General features: G+C 46.9%; 1 protein-coding gene and 1 non-coding gene across 2 annotated transcripts; both read right to left on the bottom strand.

Moving 5' to 3' along the window:
• Positions 1 to 443: 443 nt before the first annotated feature.
• TRNAR-UCU (transfer RNA arginine (anticodon UCU)) lies at positions 444 to 516 on the bottom strand. Its single transcript has one exon. It is a non-coding gene; the product is annotated as a tRNA-Arg (tRNA).
• A 16,794-nt stretch (positions 517 to 17,310) lies between these two features.
• PNMA8A (PNMA family member 8A) lies at positions 17,311 to 19,305 on the bottom strand. The gene is made up of 2 exons (XM_068993098.1): positions 19,120 to 19,305; positions 17,311 to 18,834 (listed from the first exon to the last, which is right to left on the bottom strand). Exons 1-2 carry the CDS (start codon positions 19,303 to 19,305, stop codon positions 17,311 to 17,313), a joined length of 1,710 nt encoding a protein of 569 aa, XP_068849199.1.
• Between the last annotated feature and the right edge of the window lie 5,458 nt (positions 19,306 to 24,763).

Below are 24,763 nucleotides of genomic sequence, written 5' to 3'. Positions count from 1 at the left end.
ATCTTAGCCACTGGACCATCAGGGACCATCTCCATTTTGGAGAAGGAGAAAAAACAAAAGAAATGTATAAACGCTATGGCCGATAAGATGGTGGTAAGTGCCGGTTAGCTAACAAATCAAGAAGGGGGCCTGATAGAGCTGGGGCACTGGGTCAGGGAAACTTTGTAGAGGAAGGGACATTTCAGTAGAGACCCAAAAGAGGTGAGAGAGCAAGTCTTGTGGAAATCAGGAAAGAATCTTGGCAGAAGGTTTTAACAAGTGCAAAGGCCCTGGGGCAGGAGCATGCCTGGAGTTTTCAAGAGAAAAAAGCAAGAAGGCTAGTGTGGCTGGCAGTGACAAGTAGGGGGAAACAGGGCCAGAGAGACGGCAGGTGGAGGCTTTGGGTCCAAGGCAAGGTCTCTGGCTTTTAAAAAATCTTTTGGCCGTGGCATGTGGGATCTTAGTTCCCCAACCAGGGATCAAACCTGCGTCCCCTGCATTAGAAGTGCAGAGTCTTAACCACTGGACCACCAGGGAAGCCCCAAGGATTCTGGCTTTTATTGGGAGTGAGACAGAGAGAGACACAATCGGACTTCAGTTTTAAAGATTCCCTCCGGCTGCTGAGTGGGGAACACACCGCGAGGAATAATTGTGATCCCAGTCAAGCTACAATCATAGGAATAATAATAGGGTTTGTTGGAGCAATAAACGAGGCTGTGTTTGTAGAGCAGGTGCCTGGCACATATGTTAGACTCTAATTATCACTGTTGCAATATTATTGTTGTTGCTGTTATTTCTCCCTTGTCACAGCAGATTTCAGAGTCACAGCTTACCATGGATTGTCCCCCAGGCTGTGAATCCTAGTCCCCAGAGAGTGGAATCATCCTTACCCCTCCCAGGACCTCTTGTTTCCTTCTCTCACACTCCCTTATTCATCACAGTCATGACACTGGACTCCAGCGGTTACTATGGTAACCCAACAATTGTTCCCTGCCCCCTTCTTCACTACCCACTTCTGGTTTTGAGGCTGAAAGTTAGGGACTCATTTTTCCAGCATTCTTGACTTCTACTCACAGTCATGTGACACCATTATGGCCAAAGAGATGAAAGCAGAAGTCAGCTGGGAAGCTTCTGGTAAACCTTTGTGTCCCTGATAACAAGACTCTTCCTACCTTGACTGTAGATGTGATGGTCAGAGTTGTGGCAGCCATCCTGTGGTCATGAGGCAACAGTGATCACCGTGAAAGTCAACACTCTGAGGGATTATGAGGCAGAAAGACCAAGAACCTGGGACATCAGATGTCACTGGAGCAATGCCTGAAACTACCTTCTTCCAGATTTTGTGTTATGTGAGAAAAATAAGTACCTGTTTATTGATATCATCATTTCCTAGTATTTGCCATCACACACATTCTTTACAGAAGAGAAACTGGCCCAGAGAGCCGTGGGCTGAAACTCAGCATTACCCAGACGGTTGTTGGAGGTGCTAGGACACAAGCACAGGAGGGGGTGGGCTCTCAGACCTTAAGACCAGAGAGAGACAGCCTCAGTTCTTCTTTGGGAAAAAAAAAAGAGAGAGAGAGAATGTGGGGAATGTGGACTTAGAATGTGCCAGGAGCTTCTCCTGAAAAACAAAAATTGGTCTCAGATTCAAAAGATAAAGCCAACAGGCAGAGACACGCAGGAAGAGTCAGAGACAGAAACACGTACATGCCCAGTCGTCCTCAAAGTGCCAGCAGACAGACAATAAAGCCACCCTGCTCTGCCCACATTGTATTTCCAAGAGCCAATTCAGCTTTTTAAAAACAGAAGCCTGGGGTGGGAGGGGATTTAAGAAAGAGGGAAAATACGATACTCACGGCTGATTCACTTCGTTATGGCAGAAACCAACACAACGCTGCAAAGCAATTACCATCCAATTAAAAATTAAAAACCAGAATCCTAAGCTTCTAGACTGAAAACAAAATAGCCTAATAAATACAGCCTCTTAACCCAGTGCAGTCAATACACAGGGGAAGATGTTTGCTATCAGTCTTCCCTGGAAAGAGACTCTCTGAATTTTACACCAGAATCTACCTGTGACTTGTAGGTCCAGAGCTGGGGAAGGAATATGTATCTTTCTATGAGGTAGACTTCACCTGGGGAAACCATAAACTTCATTTCTCCAGTTGTATCAGTCAGTCAGGGCAACATTAGCTGCTGTAACAAACAAACCAACCCCCAAATGTCTAATGACTCAAGCAATGTTAGGAATTCATTCTTGCTCATGTAAAGCCACGGTTGTTCTTCATTGCAGATGATTTTCCTCAAGGGGTTCTCAAGGAACTCCAAGAACCCGAGTTCCTTCCACCTTCTGGCTCCCCCATGTTCACCATTTGGCTTCTGAGGTTCTGGGGGTCATCTCTGTCCCAGCTGGCTTGAAAGAGGAACAGATTTAGAAAATCATGGGCAGGAGGTTTAACTTCCCTTCCATTCATGTTCTGTGGCTTAGAACTCAGTCATGTGGTCACACTTAAATGCAAAGGAGGCTAGGAAAGTGTCTTCCCGAGGTGTGCACGGCAAAAGAAGGAATTGGGCTTGCAGAACTGCTAGGAATCTACGTCATGCTGCACAACCCTAAAGCAAAAATAGAAAACACAATCACAGGTCGTATAATAACGATGATGATGCGGTCAAATGGGATGTTGGTCTAGCTAGCACCCCGTTTAGAACCACTACCTTCATGTTGCTCAGGAAATCATGCCTCTCTCCATCTCCTCCCCGCTATTCCCACAGCATGAACTCTATATCTGGTCCCAGGGTCAGCACACAACCCACTGAGTCATGCACAGCTCAACCTGGGGGTTTTCCTAGAGTGACTCAGAGAGGGGTCTCTCTTTCCTCTTGCCCCTGGATGAATCTGGGAGGACAGAAGCCCAGAGTTGCTGCAACTGTGCTGTGAACACAGCCAACGCCCCAAACACTCTAGAGACAGAGACCATCGCTCAGTGCCTGGACTCTGCCATGCCTGAAGTCAGACTGTCCTTGAATTCTGTTGGCCAAAAGAATCCCTTTGTAGTGAAAGTCACTCAGTCGTGTCCAATTCTTCGTGACCCCATGGACTACACAGTCCATGCAATTCTCTAGGCCAGAATACTGGAGTGGGTAGCCTTTCCGTTCTCCAGGGGGATCTTCCTAACCCAGGTCTCCCGAGTTGCAGGTGGATTCTTTACCAGCTGAGCCACAAGGGAAGCCCAAGAATACTGGAGTGGGTAGCCCATCCCTTCTCCAGTAGATCTTCCCAATTCAGGAATTGAACCAGGGTCTCCTGCATTTCAGGTGCATTCTTTACCAACTGAGCTATCAGGGAAACTGAAAAGCCCCTTTGTACAAAAATTTTATTTTATGTAAGCCAGTTTGAACTGTGGTTCTGTTATTTGCAGTGGACTAATGTCCATTTAATTCCCGGGTGGCTCAGCAGAAAAGAATCTGCCTGACAATTCGGGAGTCTTGGGTTCCATCCCTGGGTCGGGAAGATCCCCTAGGGAGAAAGTAATGGCAACCCACTCCAGTATTCTTGCCTGGGAAATCCCATGGATAGAGGAGCCTGGTGGGCTACAGTCCATGAAGTCAGTCCATGAAGTCACAAGAGATAGGACATGATTGAGCCAATGAGCAGGCATTTATGCAATGAAACTATTGGTACTCTCAGTATTACTCTAATTATAATAATAAAAAGTTAAAGGGACTTCCCTGATGGTCCAGTGGTTAAGAAGTCACCTTCCAGTGTGGGGGACTTGAGTTCATTTCCTGGTAAGGGAACTAAGAGTCTACGTCTGCATGTGCGCTAAATCGCTTCAGTCGTGTCCAGCTCTGTGTGACCCCATGGACGGTAGCCCGCCAGGCTCCTCTGTCCACGGCATTCTCCAGGCAAGAATACTGGAGTGGGTTGCCATGCCCTCCTCCAGGGGATCTTCCCGATGCAGGGATGTTAATGTCACTTACATTGGCAGGCGGGTTCTTTACCACTAGCACCACCTGGAAAGCCCCAGGACACCTAAGCCCGTGCGCCACAGCTAGAGCGTCCACGTGCTGCGACTGCTGAGCCTGTGTGCTCTCGAGCCTTGGAGTCACAAAGACTCAACACAGCCTAAATAAACAAACAAATAAGTAAATGTGAAAAAAAAAATAGATGGATCCTGCGTCCATCTGGAGAGTGGAACTGCTAATATTTCTTAACAGATCCTGTGTGATACCTAAGCGTACAGGAAGATGGTTGTCTGGCTACTTCTCCTGTTACCACACACACATATACACAAACACACACATGTATCACACCAACATAAATGCATACAGTTGAACACACATATGCACACATATACACGTGTACTTATCCAACCATGTACATACGAATACTCATAAATACATATGCATTTATACACACATACACACCCAAATATACATACACTTACACATGTACATACGACGTATGGACTTAAACACATGTACATACACACCAGTACACAAGGCACACACGTAGAGAGAGAGATGTGCTGGGATATTCATAAACATTCCTTCTCTTTTTGAAGGAAAAATGAGAACATGTTATGGTCTTTGGCTTCAGCGGAGGCAGAGGAGAAGGGTGATGGGGTGGGTGCTTTCTATTTTCAATTTTGCACTGCTTGAATGTCTAACACTGTGCTTACCTTATTTTTAAATGTCCACAGGGGCTATTTCAGCAGTGGGTTAATGGGTCATTTCTCATTTTCTTCTTTATATGGCTCCTTATTAAATAAAACCAAACCACCACAACCTAAAAATAAAATGTGTTGGAAGCCAAGACCATATTATTGGCAGCAGCCACAGTGATTTTCTTTTCTTCCCCACCCCCTTGCTTTTTCTGCATCTCTGACTGATCTTGTAAGTCTGTCACTGAATAAAACACTTTCAGCCATATCGGAACAGCCCAGTACCGGCACACCCGTGCCTGTGAGATTGTTTAATCCAGCAGCTGCCACCTCTCACATTCCTCAGGCTCCAAAAACCGACAAGAGCATCTGCTTAGGATTTATTCAGCCTTGTGACCTAAGAACTTGGTAACAAATGCCTGGGTAACAAGTTTGAGCACAGTGGTTTTCTATTCTAGATGGCTTCAGGTTGGCAAGTTCAGAGTATTTCGCTTGTGAGTTTCTCATTTGTGGTAAGAAATGACGAGTTTCACAATTCTGCTCAGAAACTAAAAAAGAAAAAACTCACCGCACTGCACCATTTTGACTCCTTCTGGATCTGCGTTACCAGTATTAGAAATGACAAGAGTTTCACAATTTGATCAGAAATTTAAAAAAAAAATTTCCCCACCACACCACTTTGAATCCTTCTGGATCTGTATAACAGAGATTAGAACTGACAGCTGTTTAAAAATTGTTAACAACAACAACAAAGAAAATTGTTACCAGAGCTGGGAGATTGTTGAAAAGCAAGTTGAGACCAGCTCATTTAACAACCATGAAAATGTTAAAAAAAAAAAAAATACAGCAATGAATAAGTTTTGGAAATGGAGGAAGGAAGAAAAAACACACCACTGGAATGATTTCCAATCTACCCATTCAGTCTGTCAGTCAGCTTTTTAGACTTTTTGATTCTTTGATCTTATCCAAGCTTTAAAATTCAAATGTATCAAGTTTGCCCCTCATAGTTTCTGAGCTCTGTTTTTCTGCTTAGAAAAAGATTCTGCCAACTTCTAAGTACATGTTTTGTTTGGTTTTGTTTTCTTTTAAGTGCAGGCTTTGATTCACCATTTTTGTGTGTGTGTGTGGAGTGCTTGATTACTTCGTGGTTTGCCTTTCAATTTTGGATCCATCTGGATTTCAGTGAAAGGAACACAGAAATCTAGCTTTTATCCCTTCAGTCTCCAAAGAAAGGTTTGGACACGTGATTCTTATCTTGCCTGCTGAATTGCGACACTGCCTTCTTCAAAACTGAAAATCTGGTACTTGTGGGCCCCAAGTGGTTAGGATGGTTACCTATTGATGACGCATTTTCTTATCTGATAGGGCTTAATCTTGCCTCCACCATGCACTTTGCTTCTTCAAAACTTATTTGTTACTCTCGTATGGTAACAATTTTCAACACTTTATCTAGCAAGCATATGTCAATTTTCAGGAGGTGAACAGTGGGGCACTTTCATTTTAGAGTCAATAAGAATCTCAGCTGTTCACAATGCTTAGCCTGAATGTCAAAGTCACGGGTAGGCACCCAGCTTATGTCCCCCACAGCATACAATCACGAGTCAGTGGTTACACATTCACTGGCTGTTATAGAATTATTACTTAGAGATTGGAACCTCCTCCAGGACGGCCGTGCCTGAGGTTTACTTGTCATAGAGTTGAGCGTGACAAGGCATGTGCTTTGTGGAAATAGTTGGTGGAGTTTTGCAGGCACGGACCTGCCCAGACCAAAAGTGTTTAAAAACTAACCAGCATTCACAGGGATACACCTTCCAAGACAAAGAGGCTTTATAAGAAGTGCAAATATTTGTCCATAAAATGGTAGGAAATGCTGCCAATGACAGCCGAAAAATCTGGTTAACTTAGCAATATCTGTAAATGTGGTTTGGGGGTAATTTCACTTTTTTTTTTAAGTACAGTGTTACCTTTCTCTGAGGAATCACCATGACAGCCGGGACTCCGGACACATACAGTAATTCCCCTGCTGTTGCTGCTGCTAAGTCGCTTCAGTTGTGTCCAACTCTGTGCAACCCCATAGACGGCAGCCCACCAGGCTCCCCCTTCCCCGGGATTCTTCAGGCAAAAACACTGGAGTGGGTTGCCATTTCCTTCTCCAATGCATGAAAGTGAAATCGCTGAGTTGTGTCCAACTCTTCACAACCCCATGGACTGCAGCCCACCAGGCTCCTCCATGGGAGCTCCTCCATGGGATTTTCCAGGCAAGAATACTAGAGTGGGGTGCCATTGCCTTCTCCGTAAGTCCCCTACATATGAACAAGTTCCATTCTGAGATGGAGTTTGTATGTCCAACAAAGATAGTCCAGGTACCCAACTAACACAATCTACTGTATAGTACTGTACTGTAATAGGTTTATAATACTTTTGCACAAATGAGGCATTGAAAAAGCACAAAAAGAAAGAAAACAGTTTTAACCTTACAGCACAGTACCTTGAAAAGTACAATAGTAGAGTACAGCAGCTGGCGTGCAGGTGCTAGCTTTGAGTGAACGAGCAAGAAAAGTTACTGACGGGAGGAGGGCGGGGAGGTGGGAGATGGTAGAGCTGAAGGGTCATCAGCAGTAGGAGACGGAGGGCGAGACGCAATTTCACGCACATCTGACGTTGATGGGACACACGGGACACACGTCTTTGAAAGTTTGCAACCTGAAGGTTTGTATATAGGGAACGTACTGTATTCTAGAAAACTGACTGCTCAGTACAGTGGGGCTCAGTTTTGTGTGCTCGCCGAACCACCCCACTTCCATTTTGGTCAAACCAACCACATCCCCGAATTTCTCCATAAACTTCCTGCCCACAAGGTTCCACCCTTTGAGGGTGTGATGGATTCTGTGTGTTCGAGGTCAGCGCCATTGTCTACTACATGAAGACGAGGACTTTTCCAGTAGGCAAATGTGTGACCCTGGTGGAACTCACAGTTGTCTACACCCCGTTGTGTCTTCATATACAGGTTCTGGAACCTTCTTTCCACCAGGTCTTCCTTAATACCCACTGCAGTTTCCTCACCTGCATGAACCAGCCTCAGTTCCGGGCTGTTTCAGGGAGGGTGAAACTCTGTGAGAAAATGACCCAGTGTGATGCTAAAAAGTTTGTAGGAAGTGAAAATGTTAGTCGCTCAGTTGTGTCCAACTCTTTGTGACCCCTTGGACTGTAGTCCGCCAGGCTCCTCTGTCCATGGGATTCCCCAGGCAAGAATACTGGAGTGGGTTTCCATGCCCTCCTCCAGGGGATCTTCCTGACCCAGGGATTGAAAAAAGGTCTCCTGCATTATAGGTGGATTCTTTACTGTCTGAGCCACCAGGGAAGCCCCCTGAAGGAGTTACCACGGGATACATTTCGACTACGTTGCAGGAGAAAACTGCTAGCAGCAGGTTCCCTGGGACCCCAAACAAAAGTCATTTTGAACATTTGACAGCTGTTGCCAAATGGCCTTTAAACCAGTTCACACTCCCACTAATGGTGAGTGACACTGTTTCATCACACCCTGGCCAGCACTGGCTATTACGCAACTTTTGAACGTTTGTCAGTCAGATCAGTGGACAAAGGAATGTCCCGGTTGTTTTCTAGACTCTCGGCTCTACTCCACTGATCTCTCAGGTCATCCTTATCTCAGTCCATTCTTATCTCATGACTGTTTCTTTAGCTGGGCTTCCCAGGTGGCGCAGTGGTAAGCAATCCACCTGCTACTTCAGGAGACTCAAGAGGCGCAGGTTCCACCCCTGGGTCGGGAAGGTCCCCTAGAGGAAGGAATGGCAGCCCACTCCAGTATTCTTGCCTGAGAAACCCCATGGACGGAGGAGCCTGGAGGGCTACAGTCCATGGGGTCACAAAGAGTCCGACCCGACTGATCAAGCACGCACCCTTTCTTTAAGTGTGATGTTGAGCCTCTTTTTATGCGTTTACTGTGGACGTTTGTTTTTCAATAAACTTCCAATTTGAGGTTCTTACCTATTTTTCTCAACTGTTCTTCTTTCTCTTAATCATTTAATAAGCACGAAAAGGGAGGCACGAAATCCCTATTTGTCCCCAATTTGTCACTACCTTTTGACTTCATGTTACTTTTTTTCCCCTCAGGTAAAAACTTTTAACTTTTCTGTTAGTCACAGTGGTGAAGAAGCAGGGTTTCTTTGATGGTTTTGGGTTATAGGAGACTGGAGCCCCTTGCTGGGTCTCAGGGTTGCCTACATTTAAGTAAGATCTTTGCACTTTGCAAGTCCACTCAGCTTTGACAATCTTCCTCCCCTCCAGATGATGTGGATAAAAGGGAACCCTCCTACATGGTTCGTGGGAATGTAAACTCCATTGTGGAGAGCAGTATGGCAGTTCCTCAGAAAACTGAAAATACAATTACCATAAGACCCAGCAATCCCAGCAATCCCACTACTGGGCATATATCTGGAGAAAACTCTAATTCTAAAAGATATATGCCCCTCAGTGTTCACAGAGGCACTATTTCCAATAACCAAGACACAGAAGCCACCTAGATGTCCATTGACAGATGATTGGATCAAGAAGATATACATAATGGAATATGACTCAGCCATAAAAAAGGATGAAATAATGCCATCTGCAGCAACATGGATGGAACTAGAGATGCTCATACTAAGTGAAATAAGTTGGGAAGAGAAAGACAAATACCATATGATATCACTTATATGTGGAATCTACAATATGACAAATTAACCTGTCTATGAAACAGACTCAGACTTGTTATTGCCAAGGAAGAGGGGCCTAGGGGAGGAATGGAGTGGGAGGTTGGGGTTCGAAAATGGAAGCTATTATTTATGGGCTGGATAAACAACAAGGTCCTACTGTATAGCACAGAGAACTATATTCAGTAGCCTATGATAAACCACGATGGAAAAGAACACTAAAAAAGAATATATACATCTGAATGGCTTTACTGTACAGCAGAAATTAACACAACATTGTAAGTCAACTGTACTTCATTTAAAAGATTAAAAGAAAACAATTTAAAAAAAGGAAAACTTCCTCCCCTTCGAGATGATCAATGATCCACCCAACTTTCCCTCTGCAACTTTTGCAATTTTATTTTCTACATTTGATCCGTCTGGAATTTATTTTGATATCAGGAGTGAGCTGGTTTTTCCCCAGTTACCTATTGTCCCAAGACTACTTTTGCATAATTCCTCTTTCCCAGGCCAGTTTGAGACTCCACCTATACTGCCCTCTTTGCAGATTTTGGTCGCTCTGTTTCTTCAGTCTGTACTGAACTATTGTTATTATCGCAGGCTCATCACACAGTTTAATATTCATCAGATAAATAGTCCTGCAGCCAGGCCTCTTGCACGACTGACCTATCTCTCTGTTTTCTGCATGTTTATTTTGGATGTTTCCCTCCCTATTTCTACATGTTGACGGTTTTAAAAACAGCCAGCCTGCCCTCACAGGAAATGCTTCAGTTAAGGGCGTACGGAATCATGGAAAAAGAGTGGGAGGGAAAGTTTTGCTTCAGAGATTTGCCCTTGAACGTTCTGTAAGTACTCCCATTTCTTATCAAGTGTGAAAGTCACAGGGGAAACACCCAGAACAAGCCTGGAGCGTGAGAGTGGGCCTTAATTGCTGACATTAGCTACACATTGACCAATGTTCCCACTGAGGTGGGGGCCCCACGGCTTTACTTTACTTGAGCGTGACCAGACTTGTACTCTCTGCAAACCCTTTGGCTTTTCCAGTTTTGCAAGAATAGAAGAGCCCAGGCTGGAATTTTAAAAACTGACCCTTGGGAAGCTTCAAAACTTTCCAACTGAAAACACATTGATGAAAAAGAGACTCAAATACACATCGAAAGAAGATAGCAAAAGCTTTCTTCCAAGATCTGCAGCGTGGCTCATTTACTTGGCAGCCAGAGATGATGTGGCGTCTGCAGCCAATGAGGACATTTGGCTCCGTGGCTTTTTTTAGGGGGTGAGGGGCTTCACCCCGAGGCATATGGGATCTTATTCCCCTGACCAGGGAGGGAACCCGTGCCCTCTGCTTTGGAAGGGCAGAGTCTTAACCACTGGACTGCCAAAGAAGTCCCTTGTGGATTTGCTAATATAGGGAAAAGTGTAAAGGAGGATCTCTACAGTGCCACCTCCCCCTGAAAAGGTCCATGATCCAGACTTTTTTACTACAGTTTTTAAAAATAGCATTGAAATTCACATGACATAAAATTAACCATTTTAAAGTGTCCAGTTCATTGGCATTTAGTAATCAGTTCGGAGAAGGCAATGGCAACTCACTCCAGTACTCTTGCCTGGAAAATCCCATGGACAGAGGAACCTGGTGGGCTGCAGTCCATGGGGTCGCTAAGAGTCGGACACGACTGAAGCAACTTAGCAGCAGCAGCAATCACAGTTTGGGGCAACCACCACCTCTATCTAGACCCAGAATATTTTCATCACCCCAAAAGGAAACCCTGAACTCATTAAGCAGTAGAAGTGTGACAGTCTTAGGGGAGCCCGTTTACCCTCCCTGCAGCCCTGACGACCATTATCTAATTTCTGTCTCCACAGATTTCCCAGTTCTGGACATTTCATATAAATAGAATCACACAATATGTGGCCTTTTGTGCCTGGCTTCTCTTACTTTCCCTTCTCCAGGGGATCTTCCCGACCCAGGAATTGAACCGAGGTCTCCTGCATTGAGGTTCAGCACCATGTAGTGTATGTCAGCACTTCACACCATTTTATGACTGAATATTGACTACTTAAAAAAACACCCAATATGGGACTTCTCCAGTAGCCTAGTGGTTAGGACTCCTGCTTATACTGCAGGTGGCACGGGTTTGATCCCTGGTTGGGGATCTAAGATCCCTCCAGCTGCAGGTGCAGCCAAACAGACAAAACACCCAATATGAGTGCATGGTTAGAAACCGACAAAGAAGAGGCAGTCAAAACAAAGTATGGACAGCTGAGAAGCCCCCCCTTACACCCTTCACCTGGCCTCCAGCTGGCCTCCACCCAGTCCCAAGCTCTAAGGGTGAGCATGCAAGCTTAGTCACTCAGTCATGTCCGACTTTTTCAATCCTACGGACTATAGTCCACCAGGCTCCTCTGCCCATGGAATTTTCCAGGAAAGAATAGTGGAGTGGGTTGCCGTTTCCTCCTCCAGGGGATCTTCTCTACCCAGAAGTTGAACCTACGTCTCCTGTGTCTCTTACATTGCTGGTGGCTTCATTACCAGCTGAGGCACTGGGGAAAACCCATTCCCATTCTAAGGGCAGTCACTATAAAATAAATGTATGTACCTGTACCTTCCTGAAACAAATATATTTGTATGCATTTGTTAACATAACAACATATGTTTATTTCTTCTTATAAAATATTCAACAAAAGAGATCCTAAGGCATCTTTTTTTTTTTTTTTTTGGTAGCACGGTTTGTTCACTGCATAATATGGCTTGGATGAAACTTACTCCGCAAGGTGGATGGGGAAGGGGATGGGTGGGGGATGGGCAGGGTGCAGAACAGAGTTTGATGGGAGGGGGAGGCTTAGGCATTTAGGAGGCTGCACAGGTGGATTCCATTTGTGAGAATGAATCCAGCTGAACACGTATGATACACCTACCTTTCAAGAAAAAGGTTTTAAAAATATGGCCTGACAATCAGCGCTCAGAGATCCATTTTATCCTGACAACCGCACAGTGTTCTTTTCTATGGTGTCACATAAATCTTTGGAAGACTATTTCCAGTTTCCGCCTCCCTTTTACAAAAGCGCTATAATCAGCAGTCCTGGCATCCCTCAGCACAGTTTGATGAGCGTGTTTTAAACTCTGATGGCCAGAACCATGTCACTCTCAGGAGGATGTACCGATTTCCATGCCTATTAAGAACATTTGGGTAGAGTCTGCTAAGTTGCAGGTTTTTTCCTTTCAGCACTTTGAATGCATCGTGTCATTTTCTTAAAAACAAACAAACAAGGAATAGCCGGTAGCCTGCTCCCCCAAACTCTCTCCAGCACTGGGCACCCCTAAACTTTTGCATTATTGCCCAGTTGTCATGTGAATGATGAGATCGCATGACTGTTTGGCTTTGCACTTATTTTAATCATGCATGGAAGAGGTAGGGAAGCAGGGTGGTATCTTGGATAACAGCCTATCTTGGAAGCCCGGGCTCCAAACCCGGGCTGTGTCATTTGCCGGTGGAGTGAACTTAGCCTGGTTATTGACCTCTAGATGATGTTTCCTTGTCTATAAAACTGGGGAGCAGCATAGAAGCACCTCCCTCCCCGTTATTATTATTATTAGGCTTAAATAAGATATTGTGGCTTCCCTGGTGGCTCAACGGTAAAGAATCCACTTACGATGCAGGAGCTGTAGGTTTAACCCCTGGGTCGGGAAGATCCCCTAGAGAAGGAAATGGCAACCCACTCCAGTATTCTTGCCTGGGAAATCCCACGGATAGAGGAGCCTGGCAGACTACAGTTCAAGGGGTTGTGCAAAAGAGTCAGACACAACTGAGCGACTAAAGAACAATTACTTCTCTTTTTATCGAAACACTTATTGATTTCTTTTTAAATGTACTACTATGATCCTTCTGAAAGGTAATGGCATACAAAGCAGGAAGTAGAGAACCCTGCTTTAGCAAAGAACTTCAGTCCTTTATTCCAAATGGCCGTCCAGTTTTCCTAACACTAGCTATGCTTAGAAAATCCTCTTTCTCCCCTGCTAACTCAAAATAAATTTCTACTTCTGGACTCATTATTCTGTCCCACTGTTTTGTTGGTCTATTTCTTTCTTTCTTTTTTTTTAAATTAAAGAGCATAATTGATTTATAATATTGTGTTAGTTTCAGTTTTTCAGTAGTCACGAACGGATTTGAGAATTGGACCATAACGAAGGCTGAGTGCTGAAGAACTGATGGTTTTGAACTGTGGTGCAGGAGGAGACTCTTGAGAGTCCCTTGGACACTAAAGAGATCAAACCAGTCCATCCTAAAGGAAATCAGTCCTAAATATTCATTAGAAGGACTGATGCTGAAGCTGAAGCTCCAATACTTTAGTCACCTCATGCAAAGAGCCAATTCATTGGAAAAGACCCTGATGCTGGGAAAGATTGAAGGCAGAAGAAGAAGGGGGCAACAGAGGATGAGATGGTTGGATGGCATCACTGATTCAATGGACATGAGTTTAAGCAAATTCTGGGAGATAGTGAAGGACAGGAAAGCTTGGTGTGCTGCAGTCCGTGGGGTCTGTCTTGTTCCTGGCTGTCTCAAGGTTGAAGGTGAAGTCGCTCAGTCGTGTCCGACTCTTTGCGACCCCATGGACTGTAACCTACTAGGCTTCTCTGTCCATGGGATTCTCCAGGCAAGAATACTGGAGTGGATTGCCATTTCCTTCTCCAAGGGATCTTCCCGACCCAGGGATCGAACCAGGGTCTCCTACATTGGAGGCAGACGCTTTAACCTCTGAGCCACCAGGGAAGCCCTCTGATGACCAATACATTTTGGCTAAACAGAGTCATGAGTGGATGACCAAACTGTACCTTCTGTCCCTCCTGGCTGTATGCAGGCCGCTCCTCCCAGCATCGCCCCACCCCCACCCCCTTGCCCTGGAGCACCTCTGGCCAGGCCTTGCTCCAGGGTACACCACAGACAGAACAGAGACAGTTCTGAGACATGCAAGAGGCAGTCTGAGAGGCTTCCTTGGAGACTTCCCCTGTACCCCACGGAGCCCCATCCCTGGACCTTCCCCCACCTCGGGTCACGTTCCCCCCACTACCAATCTTTCCTGGTGGATTGGGTCTAACTGGAGGGAGTGACTGCTCCGGGGAGGTACTTAAACATCTCGGCCAAATCCGGCTTTCCCCCTAGAGGGGCGGAGGTGAGGATCCAGTAAATTAACCTCTGACCGGGGTCTTTGTGTGCTCACACACCAGGGTGGAATTAGCTCCCCTGTCCTCAGAGTCCAGTTTCCCTTTGGTCTCCAGGGCATCACGTAACTCTGGTACAGTGGTCACCATGGTTCAGGGGTCCCTAACAGGGGAGGGGCTTGGGCAGAAGGAAATTTAACTGAAAAAAACCCTCAATTTCTGTCTGAGGGGAAGAGAGGGTTTTCATCTTCTAGCTGCTTTTAAAAGTAAACTCGCCCTTTCAGGTAATCCACACCACCAGTAACTTGTTCTAGAAACTTCTAGAAACCCCAGGATCTAGGGTGGGGGGCAGTTTTCACATTGGTAGCAGGTCATACAGCCACCTGCAGCTCTCTCCAGAGGCTATATGTCTGGGGACAGATATCTTGATGACTTTGTCTCATGGAAAATTGATGATTCTTCCAGCTTGAACCCAGGTTTGACCAGAGCTCACGCTGGGGCTCCCCAGGCAGCGCTAGTGGTAAAGAACTGGCCTGCAATGCAGGAGCTGTAAGAGATGAGGGTTCAGTCCATGGGTTGGGAAGACCCCCTGGAGGAGGGCATGGCAACCCACTCTAGTATCTTACCTGGAGAATCCCGTGGACAGAGGAGTTTGGAGGGCTACAGTCCATAGGGTTGCAAACAGTCAAATACGACTGGAGCAACTTAGCATGCACACGCCCCAGGCTGGGAGTCCAGGACAGTGTGTATCGTTCAGGGTGGGGGGAACCCTTTCCTCAAATTTAACAGTTCATGCCGCTGGCATCTATAAGAGACTCAACAATCACTTAGTTTGCTAAACTTTATTTGATAACATGTACATTTACATTTACTAATCATGGTATCAATTTGTTAACACAATGAAGCCCTCCCTAATGGACCTGATTTTGAAACCAGGAGCTGGAGAGCCACAGGCTTGAAAGGCCAGTTCACTCCCACGTTTTGTTTTGCTTCGACCCAAGGATAACCGTGATACACACAGACGAAGAGCTGCAAACGGAAACCGTTTCCTTTTTTCCTGCATCCTCAGGCTCATCCAGAATTTTGAAATGAATTGTCACGAGAAAGCCGCTCAATCACTAACAACACCTAACAACTGTTCACATCCTTTATCACAAAAACGTTAAGTCACGAGATAGACCACAAAACGGAATGTGAATTACTGTGCGCCGTGTTGATACGTTTTGCCATCAAACAACGCAGCATCACAGTCGGACAGTAACATGTGGATTACCAAGGGAAACTTCTGTCAGTGTGTTTGTTTGATGACAGGGCATTTGCAGGACCAACTTCCCCCACTTGGAACCTTTCCTATCAGCTGCATTTACAAGAAAATTAGATTATATGCAAATAGACGGTGAAATCAACAAAATGGATACCTGTACCGAAACACTGATGAACACAAGGTAACATTTTGATAGTCTCTGGTGTGACTTGTTTGGCTTATCATACATTCAAATAGTCACTTTTTAAAAATAAATATGTGAAAAAGTAGACTTGGATTACTTCTTTGAGCGCACTGTGGGCTTCCCCAGGATACTGTCTGGAAATCATTGAGCTCGAGTAACCTGGCCCTCCCTCTCCTCCTGCACACATAGGAGACAAGGCATTCTGGTCTATTCAGAGGGCACCAACGATCAGCCAATTTTAAAAGAATATTTTCCTATGATGGGAGATTTGGTCTTCAGCCTCAAAGAGAGTCTGCGGGGGCATGGGATGGAAGTAGAGCCAGGGGACCCAGGAATGGCAGAGTCCGTCCCTCCCCATCATTCTTTTTTGGCTACAGGTTTCCTGCAAGGGTTTCACCCAAATGGGAATCCAAGTACCAGCTTTAGTAACAGAACCTTAAACCAAACACTTCAAGGCGTAAGTGGGTAGGGACCTTACCACCTTCTGGTTAGAGAACTGGAGGATGGACACTGAAAACTAGTAGGAGTGAGGAAGTGAGGTCTGCAGGGACGATCCTGACTTAACCTACCCAGGGGTTAAGCAGAGAGAGGATATAAGGGAGCAAAGGGCTGCCTACCTCTTTACCTCGCCAGGCCCTGAAGAGAGAGCTTGGCTCACCCTCCAGAAAAGGAAGCAGGGAAAGGGGGAGAAAGGCCAAACATAGGCGACCGTAACAGTGAACCCGCCTGTCAGTCAAGTGAATGTTCTAGAACTTTCCAATCTACTTCGTGACTCTCCATCCTCTGCGGCTGTGTCTAGGAGGAGGTGAAAAAGCAGGCGCAGCCGAGGAAAAAAAGCACAGGGCTATGCCTCCCCCCCAACTCCTTCCACCTAAGACCTTACACACCATTTACCTCTGAGAGTCGGATCTCTACAAAGTGAGTTCCTAAAACAGTCCAAGGTCAACAAGTGCAACTTTATTCCTGACTTCGAGCCTCTTTCTTGGTCTTCTTTCAACTGCTCAGGTGCAGATGGGCCCCACTATGTTCTGTGGATAAGTCAGAACAGCTCAAGGGGAGAAGCAGGGTGTGTTAGGAAAGATTTTTCACTTCCTGAGACTTTCTAAGTCTTTGAACATGTTGATCTCCCAACCAGGCCTCCAGAAACTCCAGCCTCAAGGCCTCCTACTCTGTCAAACAACATGACCCCAAACACTGCCATCCTTATGGAGGGAGACGGGTCAGACGAAGGGAGAGATGACTGGAGAATGCCACGGAGACACACTTATCTACAAGGGATGGCTGAGTGGGTTTGCTCCGACCTCCTGTCTCCATAGGGGTCCCGAGGTGTCGGCCTTCAGGAGCTCCTAGGACGGGGGGTCAGGGCTCTCGGCCTCCGAGGCCTCAGCTGGTGGCTCACCTGCTTCCTCCACTGCACTGGGGCCCTCACCCACCATCTGCCCCTCTGCCCCCTTGGGTTCCTGTGCCCCCGCCTTCCTCTGCTGCTCCTCCCCCTCCCTCCACTTGTTGACACACCCCAAATGACTTCTGATGCCATGCTCACCACTGGGGGCATGAGGAGGGCCTTGTGGCTTGGCCTCTGGACCCTGTGAGGCTGAGGGTGGTGACTCCTGGGGCTGAGGGTCCCCGGGGGCCTTCTGGTCCGGTGCATCCCGGCCGAGGCCTGGCCCTTTCTTTGAAGCCGCTGGCTTCTTCCTGGGGTCTTCTGAATCGACAAGGACATAAGAGACAGGGCCCAAGCTCACCTTCTTTTTCTTCCTCATGTGGGCAGGGCTCTTTGCCAAGGCCCAGCCCATGGCGTTCTTCTTTGGGGGGCCCTCCAGAACACCATCTTGGTCTGACTCAGAGGCAACTCCCTGGCTTGCAGCTACACGAGGGGGGTTGCTGGGAAACTTCCAGGCACATTTTACTGGGGGCTTCTTCAAAGCCGACCCCTCCTGCTTCACACATGGCTCTTTGTTGCTCCTGACACGTTCTAACATCTCCCTATTTTTACCACCATCAGCTGCAGGATGCTTCAGGGAGGCCAAGCTGTGGGAATGGCTGCCTTGGGATTTCTTCCAGGGCACTGGTTCCTGCTTGGGAGTTTTTTTCTGCTTCTTCCTTCTGGAGTGAATCAGAGCTCCAGCCTTTCGAACCAAAGGTTTAGGACCATCACCCCCATCTGCCACGTCATTCCAGCCATCCGGGTTCTCCATCTTCAAGGCAGAGCCCCTGCCCCTCTCTGCGGCCCTCCCTGGCTCCTTCTTGACCTTCCCCCGTGCTGCTGAAGCCAAGGATGCTACCACTTGGGGCTTGGCAAGCTCTTGCGCCCTAGCTTCCTCCTGGCTGCGTATTTCGGCATCCATATAGTAAATGATTTGCACCACAGCCCCCAGAAGTACCCCCAAAGCTTCTGCCCAGTTCTCGGGGGACCGATTCTGGTTCTGGGGTGGTGAGGCCCTGCTGAGTTCAAGCTGGCGCACCACATCCTCCAAGGTGGGCTCCTCCGTGTACAGGAATTCATTCAGGTTTTTTAAGAACTCAGCATCCTGGGTGGGATCCCTACAGACCACTCTCCAGATGCCCCCCCTTCCTGGGAACTCCCGGGGTATGGCCCTCAGATTCACACCCTCCCCAACCTCAACGAGGGCAGCTTTGGTATTTTCTTCCCTCAAAAAAATCTTGTTGAGTACCGAGTACGGGCCCAGCGGGGAGAGGACCCCATTCAAGGTCTCCTCGATTTCCGCTTGGCCACAGTCCTCTGGGATGCCCGTGACCAACAGGGACCTGTGGATGTCCGCTTCCATCCCCCGGCACCAGTCCTCCAAAAGGTTCGCCGCCATGGTCGTGGACACCGCGGGGCTCAATTCCCAGGTGTGCTGAAGCGTCTACGAGGCGGACCGCTCCTGCAGCGGTCCCTAAGCAGCAATCCTGAGAGGTGACAGGAGAGGGCGGTCAGAGAGCCGATAAACACGGCCAGGTTCAGAGATCTCAGCTGCCCCCTCCAAGGTGGGCCTGCAAGAAGCCTCGCGCTTTCCCAGGGCCTTCCTCCCCAAACCGGGCCCCGGGTGCTCACACGTGTCCTGAAATCTGCCGAAAACCGCGCTCAGCCCCTCCCACCGGGCCCGCCCGGCAGGGATACGGCAGCCCCACCTCTGAACGCCCAGACGAGCCAAGGAGGAGCCTCCGGGCTGGCCAGGTGCCAGCTCGGGCCGCTCCAGCACGGATGCTCTGGACGAATGGCCCGGGACGCCAGTGTCCGCCCCCGCTAGGACTCCAGGCGCCTCGGCTAGGTCCCAGCAACCGCGCGGAGCCGAGGCAGGCATCTCAATGCGCGCTTGCGCACTTGCTCCCGCCATCTGCCCGCGGTCTCCGTGGCAACCGGTGATTGCCTCCGAGCCCGTGAGCCAAGCAACTGGGCCTGGGGAGCGGCTGGATATTGACCGACCCAGGGATTTAAATGTTCTCCGATTGCCCCTCCTGACCCAGTCTTTCAACCCTTCTCTACTCAAAATGTGGGCCTCCAGGATGGGGGTTGGAGGCGCTGACTTAAGTGGCTGTGCCAACTACCCCTCTTATTCTCCTCCTTCCTGTTGGGTTCAGCCAACAGAACCCCTAGGAGACATCAGAAAGCGTAAGGCGAGAGGAGAGAGCGCCTTCAAGCCCCCTGAGTTTCCCTAACAAAAGCCACAGTTCTTGTTGAGAGCCGTCTCAGCTACATTTTTTTGTTCCTGCAATATCCAGAAGTTTCTAGAAATGTCTTGACTTCCCCCCCCCCCTTCCCCTCCAAGCCTGGGAATAGTGCTTCACATTTCCTTGCCGGTTTCTTCAACCTCCTGCCTTTAGCCAACCCCTTTTGTTTTGTTTTGAACACCTTTATTAACAATTAATGAAACGCTCCTCAGTGACTCAGTTTGGGTTTTTCTGTCAGGCCCTCAGTGATACAGCTAGCAGTGAGGCTTCCTAACTGTTAGATATTAGACTAATAATTTGAGCTCTCTGCTGAGTTCCTTGCTCTTCTTCACAGGTTCAATGATTTTCTGAGAGTTTTCCTGCGACTCAGAAAAATTACAGTGTTCACAGTTACAGTGTTGTTGCTTAGTCGCCAAGTCGTGTCCGACACTGTTGAGACCCCCCACGGACTGCAGCCTGCCAGGCTCCTCTGTCCATGGCATTTTCCAGGCAAGAACACTGAAGTGGGTTGCCATGCCCTCCTCCAGGGGATCTTCCAGACTCAGGGACTGAACCTAAGCGTACTACTTGGCAGGCAGATTCTTTATTCGCTGCTGCTGCTAAGTCACTTCAGTCGTGTCCGACTCTGTGTGACCCCATAGACGGCAGCCCACCAGGCTCCCCCATCCCTGGGATTCTCCAGGCAAGAACACTAAAGTGGGTTGCCATTTCCTTCTCCAATGCACAAAAGTGAAAAGTCAAAGTGAAGTCGCTCAGTCGTGTCCGACCCTCAGCGACCCCATGGACTGCAGCCTACCAGGCTTCTCCATCCATGGGATTTTCCAGGCAAGAGTACTGGAGTGGGGTGCCATTGCCTTCTCCATTCTTTATTCGCAATTATAGTTTATTACAGGAAAAGTATACTGCTTAAGGTCAGCAAAGGGAAAGAAAAGGGCAGTCTGGGAGAGAGTTGTATAGATGGGCTTACTTTTCCCAGCAACATGTGACAACACGTAGGGAGTATTAACCAGGGAAGCTCACCTGGCCTTAGTGTCCAGAATTATTTTTTCCTGAGTTCATGTGCATGGAGCACACTTGTGATTGACCTTAGTTACTCAGCCTTCAGTATCTTCAGAAATCGAAGAGACGCTGCAAGGCCCAAGGCCACGACCATCACTCACATTTCAGTACAGGATCCTGTAAGGCTTAGCAGTTACCCAGGAGTCACAGAAGGGCTAGTTGGTTCTTTGAAATGGACAGGGTTTGGGGACTTCCCTAGTGGTCGAGTCGTTAGGACACCAGGCTGCCACTGCAGGGGCATGGGTTCAATCCCTGGTAGGGGAACTAAGATCCCACATGCCATGCACTGTGGGCAAAAACAAAAAATAAAATGAAAGCTACAGAGTTTGGACAACCCAGATCTGTAAAGTCTTCACTGCACGGATGCCTGTAAGTGTTTCAGTCAGGGTTCAGTCAGAAAAGAAGATTCTGAGTTACGCATTCCAAAATATTTGAGAGACAATTTTAAATTTGCTATATATATATATATGTATGAACATACAAATATTTATTTGTAATTACATATATAATATACAATTACATGTAATCATAAATATATATTTGTATGTATGTATATACGCATGTCTATATGTGTGTGTGTATGTGTGTTAAAAGAAGTCAGCCGCTCGCCCCTTCTCCCATCAGTGAACCACCCACAATTACCAGTGGATCTAAAAATAGTTCTGAAGCACCCTTGGTAGGAGTCCTGTCTGTGGTTTCCATGACAACACTTCCAACTGCAGTTTCCATGACGATGGGTCCCTGCAGCCCCGACCCTTTCACCTATCTCTGCACTTCAGAGTTACCTTGGCATCCTCTTCTCCTTTTCACCTTAAGGTTTTTATTTTGTTTTCCTGTGTATTTTGGATGAGAACCCACATAATTTCCATAAATACTAAGGTCCCAGGGGCTCTGGGCTTCCACCCAGATTTCCCCTCCCGAGTAAGTTGTAGTAACCCACCCTGGTGGTTCTGTGACTCATCTGACTGGTTCTAGCCAGTTTGTGCTGTAAGAGCTCCTTCTTGCTCCAGAGTTTCTTCAGTTTGTACTTTCTAAATGTCCTAGGACATGGCTTTCCCCCTCACCGCTAACCTCCAGACTGCCAGCCTCAGCATCTGATGTGAGTCTCTACACATATTTCTCCAACCCATGTAATCATTAAAAATACACAGACCCTAGGGAAGCCCCTAGTGGTCCGGTGGCTAGGACTCTATGCTTTCACTGCAGAGGGCCAGGTGGGCACTAAGATCCCACATGCCTCGCAGCATGGCCAAAGCAAACAAACAAACAAAACCTACAGACTGTTTTCAAATACCAATGATTTATTTATATTTTTTAAAGTATTGTTAAAATACTCCAGGAAAAAAACCAGGAGGATAGGGGGATAGATGGAACAAACTGGCTGAGAATTGACCTTGAAAAACTTTGTTACAGATGGAGGTCATTGCACTATTCTTTCTGCTGTTGTTTTCATTTTAAAGTTTCCAAAGTGAAAAAAAAAAAAGTTAATGAAAGAAAGAAAATGCCTTCTGTCTTTGGTATTTTCTTTTGTTGTTGTTGTTTTTTCGCTAAAATGGTTCACAGAAAGAATAAAAGTCGTTCCCACAGGATTTTATTGTTTTGATCCTGACTCATAAAATATCATAAAACATCTTGTACTGTTTATCAGAGAGACAGTAGTCTTGAAGCAGGATCTTATTTCCCTGTCCAGGGATTGAACCTAGCCGGCCAGTCCACCAGGGGCTAGAGAGTAGAAGCAAAGTTCCCCAATTCTTACCCTGTTTGAAAGCAAAAATGTTTCAAGGAGGCAAAATTGCAAACAGGTACAAAGTTTATTATTACAGACATGGGGACACAGCACAACGTATAGGAGAGCACACAGAAAAGCAGTTTATTCATTTAAGTCAGAAGCAGGGCAGGAATACACACCCAGAGAGGTGTGCGGGCTTCCTGAACGAGGAGGAGCGCAGTAAAGAGGTGATTTACATCCCTCTTACAGGACAATCCTTCCTGGTCTTTGTTTACATTTGACCAATTATCTTGTTTCTCTCTTCACACCTGCGTGGTCTCAGGACCCTCCCCAAGACGCGTGCGCAACTTTTCTCGAAGATGGGTCTCACAGGTCCAGAGGGTTGGACATGGCACGTCCACACTTAATTTAGGCTGGAGCCCCCCTCCTTTTTTGACCCCCAAGGAGACTTCCTGCGTAGACAGGGAAAGTCTTCCTTGACCTCAGGAGTGGTCATCCTGTCTCTTTGCTTCAGCAGAGCTCAGCTTCTGTCACTAGCTTTGTCCTTGGAGTGTCTGGGTGACAAAGCTTCAATTTTACTCCACTTGACAAGCAAGGTGTCCAGACCAGAGGCCCATCTGTTTCCTACTTCAGCACTACAACTTTCTTGCTTTCTTTTTTAAAGACTTATTTGTTTATTTTTATTTGTGGCTGCAATGGGTATTCAGTGCTGCACCTGGGCTTTCTCTAGTAGCGTCAAGCGAGGGCTGCTCTCGAGTTGAGGTGCATGGGCTTCTCATTGCGGCGGCCTCTCTTGTTTCCCAGCACAGGTTCTAGGTGTGAGGGCTCAGTAGTCGTGGCGCACGGCTTAGTTGCCCTGGACAAGTGGGATCTTTCCAGACTAGACATCAACTGGTGTCCCTTGCACTGCAAGGCAGATTCTTAACCATTGGACCACCAGGGAAGCTCCAGTATGACAGCTTTTAAAAGTAAAATTCATATTGTTATCTGGTTAGAAAGAGACATCCCACCTCTCCTTGTTTTGTTGAAATCATTAACCAAATAAATATATGCCATGTTCTTTATTTAAATAATTATTCTTAAATTCTAGAGAACTGTCATTATTAAGTACTTAGATATATGAAAAAAGTATACATAATAATGGAATGAATGCCTGGTGATTTATCCACAACCCCATCCCTAGCTTAAGAACTGGAGCATTTCTGTGTTCATTTTGGTCTCTTTCAGCCTTATGCTGTGCTGAGCTAAGTCGATTCAGTCATATCCAACTCTTTTTTGACCCTGTGGACTATAGCCCCCGAGGCTCCTCTGTCCATGTGATTTCCCAGCCAAGAATACTGGAGTGGGTTACCATTTCCTCCTCCAGGGGATCTTCCTGACCCAGGGATCAAACCCAAGTCTCCTGTATTGGCAAGAAGATTCTTTACCACTGAATCACCTGAGAAGCCCTCTCCTCCTCACATACCTTCACAAAAATCACTATCGCACCATACTGACTTATTAGCATATAAGTTAGCATCACTGTGTAACAAACAGTTCCCAAAGTGGTTTAAAGGTAGTACATACACCATCTAAAGTTGTAATCCCCTTTACAGTGGAAGCCCCCTAAGGGTAGACACCTTGCCTGTCTTCTTCACCAGCAGATTCCCAGAATCGAAACTGTGTTTGCCGCAGAGGGACATTTAATCGTTCTCTGTTGAATGAATAAATGACTGTGTCCATTGACTGTCTTGGGTTGGAAATCAAGTCAGCCACTTGGACAACCGCTGGAACTCTGAAGCCAGAGAATGAGACACTTTCTCCAAAAATAAATAAACAAGAAGGAAGAGAGAGGGTTGCCTCTGTCTGCAGTCCTGGGAAGGAAGCCAGAACAAAGAAGTGCTTATTCTTCAGTGTAGACAGGTAAATAGTAAACTCCACATGAGAGACCCGCCCTCCCCTGAAAGAGGGAGAATTTTTCCCCCCCCCCGATCATACTCAATGAGGCCAGTCACTCCAGATAGCCATAAATACTGTGGGTGGCCACTCCCGGGAAACTTCCCGGCCTGCCGTTTCTCTGCCTCCTCTCTCTCAATTCAGGTCCCCGTAGCCAAATCAAGGTCGGAATGAATATTCACAGGTCACGACCTCTCCTCACCCCCTTGCCCATCACCCCACACATGTGTGCTTTCAAAAATCTCCACTGCTTGTAACAGATCTTACCACAGAAATTTACTTTTTATCCTGGCAAGCTTTCCCACGGATTTCTTGAATTCCCTCTCCCTATTGGTCCAGCTAAAAGAATTGCCAGGTGATCAGTGTCAGTGAGAGCCATCTTCTAGGACAACCCCTGTTGG

Source organism: Capricornis sumatraensis, chromosome 20, assembly GCF_032405125.1.
Source record: "Capricornis sumatraensis isolate serow.1 chromosome 20, serow.2, whole genome shotgun sequence".
Lineage (NCBI taxonomy): Eukaryota > Metazoa > Chordata > Mammalia > Artiodactyla > Bovidae > Capricornis > Capricornis sumatraensis.
The sequence above is the reverse complement of the archived record's forward strand: the minus strand, read 5'-3'. Positions and strand labels throughout refer to the sequence as shown.